We start from the raw sequence: 14,039 nt of genomic DNA, 5'->3' as shown, positions 1-14,039 counted from the left end.
ATGATAAGAGAGACAGATAAAAGAGTTCAGTAAGGACAGCAGAAAATATGTCATTGAGAGTATTAGCTGTGTCCACAGCCAGTGGCAGCGCCGCAAGACAGAGGCAACAGACTCACTTCAGATCCAAGCTTCATTTGCAATTCCCCACTTCTGACACACAGCAGGGTGAAAATATTAATAAATAAATAAAATCGACACAGTAAAGAATTTCACACCTCTTTTCTAAATGATCCCCATGCCACTTTTACCAATAGCTGTGTTCCTTTTTCAATTTTCAATAGCACGTGTGCCAGTGAGATTTTAATAACAATGACTCCCAAGGAAAGCATATTTCAAAGCTGTGTTTTTAAGTATTAAAAAGAGCAATAGCAATTTTAGATATATAAATGTCTGCTCATCTTCTCTTTCCAGCAGTGGTAGAATTAGAGGCCTAGTCACAAGCAAGAAACACTGATCAAATAAAAGATACCAAAGGATAAATAGCCTACAAAACCCAGTTGCTAATCATTAAAAGTGTCCCAAAAGATTGATTTAGTGCTTAAAAATAACTTACTCTGAAGAAATAACAAGCTACTCTCAGATTTTCCACTAACAGACAAGAGTAAAATTCCTCAAATTTGTTCATTACAAGCCGTTAATTCACAGAGACCCTCACGCTTCACAGATGCTGATCCATTTCTGTAGACTCCTGATAAACCTTTTTGTATCAATTTGTATAAGCTTAGCATTTTTTATCTCGATAGAAAAATGAACCAAATTAATTTGGGGAAGGGGTGGGGAAGAACACACAGTTTTTACCAGCTTGTGCATGGACACACTTAAGAGAAAAAAAAAAAAAAAATGAAGTTGAGACAATAAAGAGAAACTGCAATCTGTTTGCTCATCCACCACGTTAATCCCCTGTTCAGCTGATCCAAGATGGTTTCTTTGCCCAGTCAATTTAGCGCTAAGCAAAGTCAGCAGAGTGCGGTATCATCTGTGCACTGCAGGCTCACTCATGGAGAAAGGCAGAACATTTTGCCCAGAGTCCACAAGAAACATGAAACTCTAACACCACTTCTCTCTTCATCAAATATAAATAGGTCCTGGCTTTCAAAAACACTGAAAAGGTAAATTCCTTCAAACCTGGCAGTGGAGCACAGACCGTTAACACCGTTACCTTTTCAGAGCCAGGAGAAGCTGTGCTCTTAAAATATTTACTCGTCTATAGCATGAAACATTAAATTTCATCTTCACACAGTTGCTTACCTTGTCTGGAGTCCTGAGATCGGACTGGAGAATCAGTGGCATCTCCCAATAATTGTGAGAGCTTCCTTTTTTTTCCTGATGCTGCAGAAATACTTTTTAGAAAATACATGTGGCATTACTCATTTATAAGTAGAAACACAGATATCACAGAATCATAACAAGAGAATACCCAGGTATCTCATTCTAACTGTACTGTCATCCAAATTCTGATTTGCCATGGGGTGGAGATTACTGTTGACCTTTTAAAACTGAATTATGCAATTTTTCCTTCCAAAAGATAAATTACTTCACATTTTTATTTCATAGGAATAAATAAGTCGATTACTTTTTAAAAATTTACACAGTGAATCCGTGGCATGGTTTTGTCGCCTCCTGAGATTTGCATTAAAATCACAGCTTTCTTTTTAATAATTGTATTAGACCAAGTGTGAACTCTCCCTCTTATGCAAAACCCACTAGTATCAGGTAAACTAAGGCGTTAATGAGGAGATTTCAAGGGGCAACTGATGAGTAACAGTTCTCCCCTTTCCCAGAACCTGAGATGCAAGGGAAAAACCTTATTCCAGAGTTTTGATATTATAAAATGTAAGCTGGAATATCCTGACAGATAGTTGTTTCTTCTGGATGGGGGAAAATACAAGCCAAACTCCAAGTTGTCAGGCCCAGTAGGTACTCAAAATAAGGTTTCTCCATGAGCAGAAGAAAAGCCCACCCACCATGTTGTTATTCTTTTTCTGGGTTTGTTCAAAAGTTCCACACTTATTTAAGTATTTTGTATCTTAATTTCCAATAACTAAAGTATTCCCTCAAAAATGCTATTATTTTGGCTAACTAGAACCTTCTACTGGAAAACAAACTAATAAAGAAAATAAACAGCTTTACTGAGAAATCCAGGCCCAGCTTCCTTCCCCCTCATCACATTTACCATGCAATTGAGCTCTGTACAGAATAGAAGACAGAGCATCTGCAAGCCCAGGACTAACAATGATGAATTCACATTTCTCTCCCATAACGAGGGAAGTCACCCTCTGGCACACATCAGTCAATTCATTCTTACTAGGTATCATGGTTGGATGCTTCCACTAGCCAGTGTATTTTAAATAATTAAGCATCCACAACACGCTGATGTGTGAATATGGCAGATGGTAGATGGAAACAATTTCACTTGCTCTACATAGATATGACAGTTTTTGTTGGTTTGGATTTTTTTTTTCTCTCGTGCCACTTGTCAGAACCCTTACAAGATCCTTATGGACAAATCCCTGCAATAGGTATTGCAAAGTGTCTGGATATTTTTATAATCCAGTTATGAAGCACCTGTTGATCCCTCCTTAGACTTCTAACATTTTTAGAAATTGAAATCCATTCCTACTTCCAATCTGAATGTCAACCGTTTTAAGAACCCTAAACGACAAGTGTCTCAAAACTGGCTAAACACTGCCATCCTGTGGAAAACCCTACACCCACAGTAGATTTTACACCAGTCTTAAGCCATGATTTTCACCAGCTCTACTTTTTTCTTTTTTTTTTTGTATCTGTCTCGTTATTTTTATAAAAGCTTTATAATTTACCCAGAAATCTGAGATGCATTTGGTTGAAAATACGAATAATTAAAACCCAAAAAGTTGGAGGACGTAGAATTATTCCAAGCAGTCACAGCATTTTCTGTCTTCAGAGAGCAGCCTTGGGGGATGGTGCAAGGATGACCACTGGCACTGGGGTCAGAGTACATCTCCATCAACCTGCAGGGCAGCTTGCTGGGTGCCACAGCAGATGGGCATGGAAGCTGAGTCTGCAGCCCACTGGGCCATGCAGGGTCATACCATGGGGCTGTAAGAAGTAAACAGACAAGAAAATAAGGAGAAACAAGGGGAGCTGGAGACCTTTCTATGAGGCTCGAAGAGGATAAATCCATGTGACCTACTCTGGAGCTGTGGCGGTGAACATCGTTCTGATCCAGAGTCCGGTGGAGAGTCTGGCAACTGGCTTTGCCTAAGAATGAAAAAGAGATTTTAATGTCTAATGGAAGGAGACATGGAGGCAATGCTGAAAGCAGCTGGAAGACCAGCAGGCTACTGACAAGGGACTTCAGAAATCATTGCTCACTATGGTTGCTGCCCCTACTCACAGAAGCAATGTCACACTTCATCAGACCATCTCCTATGGCCCTCCACCGCTCCTCCATGCAGGAAGGCCCCATCTCTATGAGCTCTTGCCCAAACCTCTCCACCATGACCCAGTGACTTCAGTCCTCCTTCCTTCCCATGAGTCATTCTTCAGTTATCTCCAGACACACCAGCAACTCTGAATACACAGAGTTCACAAGGGCTTTAAACCCATTCTGTCCAAAATAGAGGTTAAAGTATCTATAGTGTCTTTATCCACTAGCAAATTTCATAAGACCTTAGTTTGGTCAAAGCACTCTCAGTCACTATCAGATGTTAGTAGGTCCCATTTTAGCACCTTGCTCACCACGGGTGGCAGTCAAAGAGCAGAGGAAAGCAGGAAGTTGCCACACACATGGCAAGTGCATTTGCTCACTTTGAAAGAAGAGATTTCACAAGCTCACAAAAAAGATCCGGAAGCTTAATGTGGGGTTTCCATGGCTCTGTGGGTCCATGATGTCTCAGGTCATCAAGGAAGGGATGCAACATATAGATGGTCTTGTGATCGAGAGGTGGACTTCACCATGGACACTATTGCACAGATTATTCACAATTGTGAAACATGCACTATAATCAAGCAAGCCAAGGGGTTAAAGCCTGTGTGGTATGGGGGGCAACAGCTTACGTATAAACATGGGGAGGACTGACAGATTGACTGTATTGCACTCCCACAAACCCGCCACAGCAAGCACTATGTGCTTACCATGGTGGAGACAACCATCGAATGGCTGGAAACATGCCATGTCCCATGCCACTGCCCGGAACACTATCCCGGGCCTTGAAAAGCAAGTCCTGTGGTGACCTGGCACCCTAGAAAAAAACTGAGTCAGACAACGGAATTAATTTCCAGAACAGCTTCATAGACACTCGGGCCAAAGAGCATGGCATTGATTTGGTACATCACATCCCCTGTCACGCACCAGCCTCTGGCAAAATCAAACAGTACAACGCGCTGTTAAAGACTACATTAAGAACAATAAGTGGTGGAACTTTCAGAAACTGGGGTTCAAATTTAGCAAAGGCCACCTCGTTACTTAACACCAGGTGATCTACCAATCAAGTTGGTCCTGCCCAATTGAAGCTTTCACACACTGTAGAAGGGGATAAAGTCCCTGTGGTGCACATGAAGAATGTGTTGGGGAAAACAGTCTGGGTTACTCCTGCCTTGGGTAAAGGCAAACCCACCCATGCAATTGCTTTTGCTCAGGAACCTGGGTGCATGTGGTGGGTAATGCTGAAAGATGGAGGACCCCAATGCATACCTCAGGTGGATTTGATTCTGGGTGAGAACACTCCCATAATGTGAATTGTATAACAGTAATTGCTGCATAATATCATACACCATACTAACAGTATTCAGTAAGTACCTTTCAGGTTAATGAAGAATGAACTTCAACAAAACCGAACAAAGTGCAGCAACGATGGGACCAGAGCTGTCTCCAATAACTGGCATCCAGCCACCTCCTCGAGGTCAATGCCTCTGATCTGCAAACTATGAGTATGGTCTACAAGTCTCAGATGCAGCATGCAATAATGAGGCAGTCCAACATGACACTCCTTTTTTCCTGCTTGTCCTGATAGAGGACTCAATGAATATTTCAAATGAATGCTATGAACTAAGGGAGAAAATATCTGTGTGCATGTGTGTGTGTGTATATATATATATATATGTATTTAAGATGGTAGTAATTAGTTGAAATGTGTTGGTAAGTGTAAGACCTGAGCATGACATAAATGGTATAGAATAAGGGGTGGACTGTGCTAGGTCAGCTGAGATAAAGTTAATTTCCATTCTGCCAGGACCCAGAACTAGAGGTGTTATTCAATACCATATCAGGTCATGCTCAGTTACAAAGGGGTGGACCAGGGTGGCAGCCTCTCTTTTCATTCTTTCATTATTGTTATTACTGTTTACTCATTTTTCTTCACTGTTCTGTTAACCTGCTCTTATCACAGTCCACAAGTTCTGCCTTTATTTCCTGATCCTCCTCTCCATCCACCACGGGTGGGGGAGTGGTAAGCGAGTGGTACGTGGTTTTAGCTGCTGGCTGGGAGGGGCTGGGGCTAAACTGTGACAGTAATAGCACGACACGATCCTAGCCAGGCCAGTTACACTCTGACAGTCATTACAGGAGCTGGGGTGGGGACTGGAGGCATGACAGAGGAATCCTGGCTGGGAATCAAGAAGTTCCGTGGGATACGCAGCCATCTTCTTGCCAAACCCCACAGCCAAGCAGGAGATTTATGTTTTATCACCACTGCCTGGGGAGGTCATCATGGAAGGTCAAACAACTAAGTGTGCTCTATGATTTTTAGTGTTAACTGTTTGTTACTTAAACAGCTAAATCTCTGAAAACACAACCTTTCCTGATTCCTTTCTAAAGAACTTCAAAAGCACACTGCTCTGTACAAGAACATGCCAGCCCATATTTTCCTGTGCAGCTTTCTCCTGATGTTCAGGCAGGAAATGGATGTTTCCTCCTGTGCAGGTGACACTCCGAGTTTTACTCTCAGCTTGTCTCCCAGCAGCTCAGCCTATTCACATGCCTGAGGCTTAAAGGAAGGTTGTTGATTATTTAATCTTGGGCACATGTGTTTGATTATATCTCCCTGTGATACTGTGTTTTGCTTTTATACTTATGGAGCTTCTCCTATCAGACAGTGTGTAAAGGATAACCCTGTTGGAGCAAGACCTGGAACTACACCATAGTTTAAGCTAGGCCAAGTCCTTTGCGAGTAGCTCAAAGTAACAAGCAGAGGTTCCCACACTATGTAACAAAACCATTTCATTCCTTCTGCCTTGAAAACAGGAGCATCCTAACACCACAGGCTATGCTTCTGTCTTCAGTCTACAAAGTGCACAAGTCTGTCACATCCCCCCTTCCGTTTTTCAGCCGATGATGGTGCTTTCAAAGCAGCTTAAGGGAGGGGAAATCCTGTGCCACCTGAGAGCCATTTGAAGGAACTGCAGAGCGTTCCTCTGTTACATTAGGAACAGATGGAGGTTCAAAAACTAGACTTTTAGCCCTTTCAGGTATTCATATGAACTCTAGGTTCAAACATTACTCTGAAGCACTACCTGGAAGACAAGTGCTTAAGATGCATAGTAGGCTAAAAATGCTAGAGCAGACAAGGGATGACAGAAATTGCATGAGGCACATCTCCTTCACTAAGGCCCAGTGTTGTGGCAGAACTTAAGTAAAATAAAATTGCTAAAGGGGACACCTTCCTCTTCAGAAAACACATGTGTTCCCACATACAAATATTTTCAAGCATCAGTGGAAAATTTCCATCACCTGATTTTCAGTCTAGTGTTTTTACTTCAGGTTTTGTATTTTTGAGGCTGGATGGCATGAAAGAGAACAGATTGCGTTTTGGTCACAGCCTATTACTTTTGATGTGTTCTTGTGTATTTCCTAATGGTATCGCTACAGGTTTTCTGACATATTGCATCCACAAGCCTGCATTTTGTGCTAGCTTCAACTACATGATTACTCTTAAAAAAATAAAGATTAGACATTAGAATAATCTTCAATTTCCTTCAAAACAAATTTTCTAATGCTTTTAAATACCATGTCTACTGCTCTAAACATTGTTTTCAAGTTTCAATAAAGAGTTAGTAAACATTTGATATTTTTTTTTCCTGTGGGATACTTGACCCATAGCTACAGAATTCCAAAATCCGTGTAAAATTTAAAAAGACACATCCATCAAAGTCTAAAACTTCCTTTCACATTCATGTTCCTGGTTTCAAACACTGTATTGGGTACTCAATTTCTGCTTTAAGTTAGAGTATTTCAGTAAGATATGGAGACAAACACTTTCTAGGACAAATAAAATATTTGTAAAGTACAGAGGTAGTAGGGATACGTCTCCAAGTTAGAACTTTGCTCAAACTGGTATTGTGCTTTTTAAGGAAAAAATATTCTGTAGTTTAAATGATTCTGTATTATAGACCTAGTATAGCAATTAAATGTCTGCTTAGAAAAGGACGTGCAACCCTTTTTCTCCTTTCACCACTCAGAAGTAAGCTGTTACTGTAGGAGAAGAAGACAAAATTCCATGGTGCGCCACATGCGATGTAAGAGAAGAATAAATGTAACATGGATGGCCTGTCTGATGTAAGAAAACCTTTAATGGACACTTCTAGATGTACCCAAGACCGTGGCAGTAACTGCACCCTTTTCACTGCAGTCTGCATTCTGTATTGCACGTGCTGTTATGTTGATCTGCAAGTTCCTTTATGAGATTCTGTTTATGTACAAATAGTCTGCAACACAGACAAATACTTCATCATTTTACTTTTAGAGATCTAGTGATTCGGTAAATGTTCTTCTAAATCCCTTAATTAATAAAGTCTTACCGTACTATCAGTGTAAAATCCTGTTGAGCCTCCAAACCCATAGTAGCTTTAGAGATTATTTTCTTGCATGTAAATACTTAGTAGCACTTGAACTATAATATCTAACATATCTAAGTTACATAATAGCACATATGTATACACATTTATATTTTGACTATGGTTTACGTATAAAAGCAAAAGAACAGCCTTTTAAAGTTGTCATACAGGAGTTCAATAACCTGTTTAACCTGGTACATGTGTAGCCACTTGAAAAATAAAGGTTATGTATAATTATATACAATAACCTCATCATTCTTCTTTAATTTTATAGCATGGCAGAGAGAGAATAAATTCATTAGTCATGATTTAGAACAGGTAGGCGGCTATTTAACCCACTGTAAGTAAATATGTGTGCTGCTGAGTGTGGCCAGAATGAAAAAAAATCCAGTGTTTAATTATTTTTAAAACATCCCCTCTTGCTCTGTTTCTTCGCAAGTGCAACTGCCAGCCCATTAATAGTATTTTGTGTTGAACAACAGGGATCTGACAGTTGTCTAGATGAAAGACTTGGGTTTGAAGTCTTTGACAGATCTGCATGGCTTAACTTTCCACCCTTGTCCGTGACCCTTTGCATTATGTATCCTTTGTATCTCTCACAGTTAGTGTCAGAAGAGATTAATGAACAGTTTCTCTGTTATGAATGAAGCATTAGGATGAAAACAGCAGCCCTGCTTCCCTCAAACTGGGAGGTTTACATTATTCTCTCAATTTATTATACATTAGTCTCACATCACTTATTCTGTCCATAAACACTAAACTAGCACTTACTGGAATGTTAAAATAGCAGCTTTACATTTAATGCCACAATTAGTATAACAGCTGTGAATTACCCCAGACTTCATTATCATTCATTCTGTTGGACAAGAAAACCATATTTCCATTACTCCCTGTAATTAATTTTTCCAAGTCTTCTTAGACAGCTGCAACTAAGTAACAATATCAAGAGAGACACAATCCTCTTAAACTCAGATTTCAGGTCTGACCCTTGCATTCAGATTTTATCATGATATTAACGAAAACAATTTAAGAGATGTTGCTAAGGAGAGGAGGTACATGTTCCTATAATACTTACAAAGTTCCAAACTCTAGGTCACTACTGATGAATTCTTCCAACATACTTGTATCCACCATGGGATTCTCCAAAGCTCCATGGACATCTTTCCCTAAAATTAAAAACATCAAAATGATGGAAGTTATGAGAGTGGAATTGAGAGGGAATGATCAGTACTTCAGAGTAAGTTGTGCTGCCTGCTCTCCTGCACAAAGGAAAACCCAAAGCCATGTAACAGGTGCATCACACTTCTGGCTTTAGTCACTCTGGGAGAAAGGATGGCGCAAAATTCAGAGTAAAGGAGGATGTGCAGGGGAAGATGAAGACACAGCACCACCAGGCAAACATATGATTTGAAATCTTGATTTGAAAATGATTTGAAAACATATGATTTGAAACATATGATTTGAAAATCTTTATGTCGTTCATGCACGACACCAAGGCTTTACGGAATTACCACAGCAAGAGGATGAAAGGGCCCAGTCTGCAACTGGAATCGTGGTACGTTGGGATCAAAAGAGGCGATTGGGTCAAAGCTCAGGCATTGTCACACACAGATCCACTTTATGTGTTCGTACTGCAAGTGAGTTTCTGAAACAGTCAGTTTAAAAATCCACCATCCTGAGTCTAAAGAAAGCAAAAATAAAGCCTTAGAAATGTCTGGTAGCTTCCTTTCATTCTCCAAAAAAACCCAGCCCACTAACATGTTAAATGTATTAATAAATAGAAAGGTTCAGTACTTTGTCCTTTGTTGCTTGGTAACTGAAGGCTATAAACAGATTTTATGATTTCAAATCCTCCAGAATTCACGACAACTTTTGAGGAAAGTCAGCCGGAACTCTCTAAAAAAATACAACACCAATAAAACCAAACAAACAGCACTTCTTTGTAGGCTCTCTACCTCTGCAGCAAGCTTGCTGTAAATAGGGGTGCGGCCAGTCAAAAAGCAAATAAGATAAGGACATTCAAGTTACTGCTGTCTCCAGTGCTGGCTTTGCCCACTGCCACGCAAGATAAAATGGACAAGCCTACAAATCGCAAACTGTGTGGCTCAGCCCTGAGCGTTTGCCCTCAGCTCTGCAGCAGAGTAGAACACAGAAGGTTAATCCCAGTCATTGGGCACAGGAGCGGTAACTGCCTTTGGCACTTTTACTGTTTTCCTATTATGCTAACAGCAGACACACGCATGGTAAGAAGTCATATCATAACATTCTTTCTGTTGGTTTTGGTTTTTTTTATGTCTCTTGTCCAACATGGTTCCTTCTTCTTCCAGTGTTTAGACATGATTTAACTGCAAGCAGCATCTAAGAATCCACTTTGACCACCTTGCACAGGAATTCCCTCGTGTGTCCGTCTTAATGCATAAATTCACATTGCTAATAAACATCTCCTGAATTGCTGTGGTCACAGATTAATCTAGGCATTGTTTGCTTATCGCTGCTGCAGATTTAATTTTGGCTGCCTTTCACTGAGATAGCAACTTGCAGGTGTGCTACTGATAGATCCTTGCACTCCAATACACTGGTGTTGTACACAAACCTTCGCACACCAGAGAAGAGCAGATTCTATAGGTGCGGCATACTTGCCTCAGCAAAATTATAGCACAGAAAATCTTTATGTAGCAGCAAAGCACGTTGCAAAACCAGCTTGAGAATACAAGAGAGTCTGGCTTCCCTTAGCAGCCTTCCTCAAATTTGTTGTATTCTCATCTTTTCTTTCTTCATGTCTGAATTTAAGATATCCCCCCTTGAATCTCCAGCAGTTCTCCTTTTGCTAATGTAGTTCACAGGAAAACTATTCAATCACTTTCTCTTCCTTTTCCTCATCTGTTCCTCCTGTTCAAATTGCCTGGCCCTCATGCAGAACTGTATAATTTTGTTGTTAACGTGAGGCTAGAGGTCAGATACAAAGAGGTTTTCCTGTAGCACAAAAGCAAGAATTCCTTATTTTGACCAAGGTTAGAAACAAGGTCTTTTGAAGGACAGCTATGAATCCAACAAGGATAGGACCTTTATTAGAGTCCAGAAACTGTCTCTGTTGCTAGGTGGTGACAATGGCAACAGGTATCATCCCCTCCTAATCTCTCCACTTTGCATAAACAGTTAAATGGATAAGAGGAGAAGGAAGAAGTAATTCTGTGCTGAGAGAAGAAGGAACCACACCAGGAAGAAGATAGGCCACCACTAATTTAAGCTTCGTGATACAGGTGCACAGAAGAACCAGCACATTTGGACACTGTGTCCAGCTTAACTTCAATAACTTTCTTCCTTTCTGAATGTACTTTCCTAGTCTGTGGCACCATTTGCTTGCATTGACACCTGTTTCAGCAGGGGAGGAACTGTTGGATCATACGCAAATTTATTGTTTATTATTTGTTATTATTTAACCTGTGTGTATGTCACAGGACAAGCCCTGGCGAGAGGCCCCTGAGAACACGCAGCTTCCTCGGCAGAACCACATGCCTGGCTAAGAACTGCAAGAGTATGTGGAGTCAGCAGCTTTTATCAGCTTGTGCTCAGGGATCTCTGCTCCCAGTCCACACTCCACACCACAACCTGCCCAAACAACTGTGAGAACAGTCTGCATCAAGTGACACATTCAACTCAAGTGTCACTACACAGAGGACTCTCAGGTGCTGATGAAAATGAAAGGCCAAGACGGTGACTGGGGTTTCATACATGGTTGTTTGCAGAACAGAGACTGCAGTCACAGGCAGCACATGACTGAGTTTTTCCCCCATTTCTTCCTAGCCCAATATTCTTTTGTTACCCCTCCTTCAACCTGAACACTATAAGCTGTCAGTTTCATCCCTGGCTTCTGCTTCCCTGTCCATTCGGTCCTAGCCTGTCCCTATTCCCAGCCCCAGGCCCCCAAGGTCTAGTCTGAACCCCAGGCTCCTAATCTGACAGCTGCTTGCTTCATCTCTCTCACAGAGACATCCCCTCATTTCCCCCAGTCATAAGACCATAGTCATCTGGCTCCTGAGCTTCACTTTATACTCCACACTGCTGTAGCCAACAGTCTCAACCCCCAAATTACCTGCCTTGATTAATTCTCCCAGCACCTCCACGTAGTGCCTTACATCCCACTGCATTTAAATCGGCTGCCTCATTTTGATTAGTATCTACACACATAGTGAAGGATGGTGGACAGAGAACCAGAAACTCCTTGCAATAGGTTTTATGTTATTGCTAAGCTTCTCCTTAACAAAATTTCATACTACGACAAGGTTACCCACCTGGTTGACCAAGTGAAGCCAGTTGATGTAGTCTTTCTGGATTACAGTAAAGCCTTTGATACTGTCTCTCACAGTATCCTCCTGGACAAGATGTCCAGCATACAGCTGGATAAACACACAATGCAGTGGGTGAGCAACTGGCTGATGGGCTGGGCTCAGAGGGTTCTAGTATATGGGGTTATGTTGGGCTGACAACCAGTCACTAGCAGAGCTCCACATGGATCCATCTTAGGGCCGGTGCTCTTCAATGTCTTCATAAATGACTTAGACTCAGAACTTGAGGGATTGTTCAGCAAGTTTGCTGATAACACAAAGTTACAGGAGCTGTTGACACTCTTGAGAGCAGAGAGGCTCTGCAGAGGAATCTGGACAAACTGGAGAACTGGGCAATCACCAGCCACATGCAGTTCAACGAGAGCAAGTGCTGGACTTTGCATCTGGGACACGGCAACCCTGGCTATACATACAGACTGGGGCACAAGATGCTGGAGAGCAGCTCTGTGGAGAGGGATTTGGGGGTTCCTATCAATGTCAAGTTGAGCATGAGCCAGCAGTGTCCTGGCAGCCAAGAGGACAACCGTGTCCTGGGTGCATCCAGCACAGCATTGCCAGCCGGGCAAGGGAGGTGATTGTCCCACTCTGCTCTGCACTGGTGTGGCCTCACCTGGAGCACTGTGTGCAGTTCTGGGGACCACAGGATAAAAAGGACATAAAGCTACTGGAGAGCGTCCAGAAGAGGGCTGCAAAGTTGGTGAAGGGTTTGGAGAGGAAGCCGTGTGAGGAGCGGCTAAAGTCACTGGGTTTGTTCAGCCTGGAGTAAGGGAGACTGAGGGGAGACCTCATGGCGGCTACAGCTTCCTCACAAGGGGCGGAAGAGGGGCAGGTGCTGAACTCTTCTCTTTAGTGACCAACAACAAAACCCAAGGGAACGGCAGGAAGATGTGCCAGGGGAGGTTCAGGCTGGACATCAGGAAAAGGTTCTTCACCCAGAGGGTGGTGGAGCACTGGCACAGGCTCCCCAGGGAGGTGTCACCTCCCCAAGCCTGACAGTGTCCAAGAAGAGACTGGACAAGCCCTCAGACACATGGTGTGAACTGTGGGGTTGTCATATGCAGGGACAGGAGTTGGACCCAATGATCCTTGTGGGTGCCTTCCAACTCAGGACATCCTATGATCCTGTTACGTCTTTACAGAGTAGCTGTTTCAGAAAAAGTCACACAGTTGCAAACTTGGCTGGAACCAGAGCCATCACTTTTCGGAGGAGTACCAAAATAACCAGGCTGCTAGGATGCTCTTTCTGCATACATAAATTTAGCCCACAAGCAATAAAATATTCTCTCAAGCTTTTTGTACTGTCTAAAAGTCAATACTAAACTGATCATTTCCTGACATTAAAAGAGGATGCTAGGAGGTTCCCAGCCAAGTCCAGCTATTTGTAGTAAAATCTGTGTTAAAAAGTCAGCCAGTCTCTACAGGATATAATCCTTAAATAACACCTTGAGATGTAAAAATGACATTGAGAACATGGTCAGTGCTTCTTAATACCTGCTTGCTGAAAGGACAAGTTAATGTTTGCTACAAACTCTTGCAGCTTGAGGGGAAGGTTTTCATCTGAAGATACTTGACCATTGTGGGCAAAGAGGTCTCAACTCCTTACGAGCTCCACTATATGGGCTCAATGAAAAGTCCAGTTGAACTTCATGGACTTACACAGTGGTAACTCCTACTTGGGGGTCTGACAGTTCATAAGCTTCTTTCAAGCTAAAGAACTCCAAATACCCATCACTATTTAAACTGTTCAAGGTAGTCTGGTTCATTTTGCCTGGAACAGACCTGGAGTCATTAATAAAAACTGCTGCGCCAGCAGAGCTACGGACAAGCAGCAGGGAGACCTGCAACACTCCAGCTGGTAAGGAGTGAGCCTGTGTCAAGATT

At 42.0% G+C, this 14,039-nt stretch overlaps 1 protein-coding gene across 4 annotated transcripts in view; it reads right to left on the bottom strand.

The window, feature by feature from the left end:
* MYRFL (myelin regulatory factor like) overlaps positions 1-14,039 on the bottom strand; it is a 46,472-nt gene that overhangs the window by 28,713 nt on the left and 3,720 nt on the right. For all 4 annotated transcript variants that reach the window (XM_065857361.2, XM_071799100.1, XM_071799112.1 and 1 more), the window contains exons 2-5: positions 8,888-8,978; positions 3,173-3,240; positions 2,820-3,078; positions 1,249-1,340 (exon numbers count right to left, since the gene is read on the bottom strand). In XM_065857361.2, coding sequence (XP_065713433.1) covers positions 1,249-1,340; positions 2,820-3,078; positions 3,173-3,240; positions 8,888-8,978 — 510 coding nt within the window. The remainder of the gene's footprint in view (positions 1-1,248; positions 1,341-2,819; positions 3,079-3,172; positions 3,241-8,887; positions 8,979-14,039) is intronic.

Source organism: Patagioenas fasciata, chromosome 1 (genome assembly GCF_037038585.1).
Source record: "Patagioenas fasciata isolate bPatFas1 chromosome 1, bPatFas1.hap1, whole genome shotgun sequence".
In the NCBI taxonomy this organism is placed as follows: Eukaryota; Metazoa; Chordata; class Aves; order Columbiformes; family Columbidae; genus Patagioenas; species Patagioenas fasciata.
The sequence above is the reverse complement of the archived record's forward strand: the minus strand, read 5'-3'. Positions and strand labels throughout refer to the sequence as shown.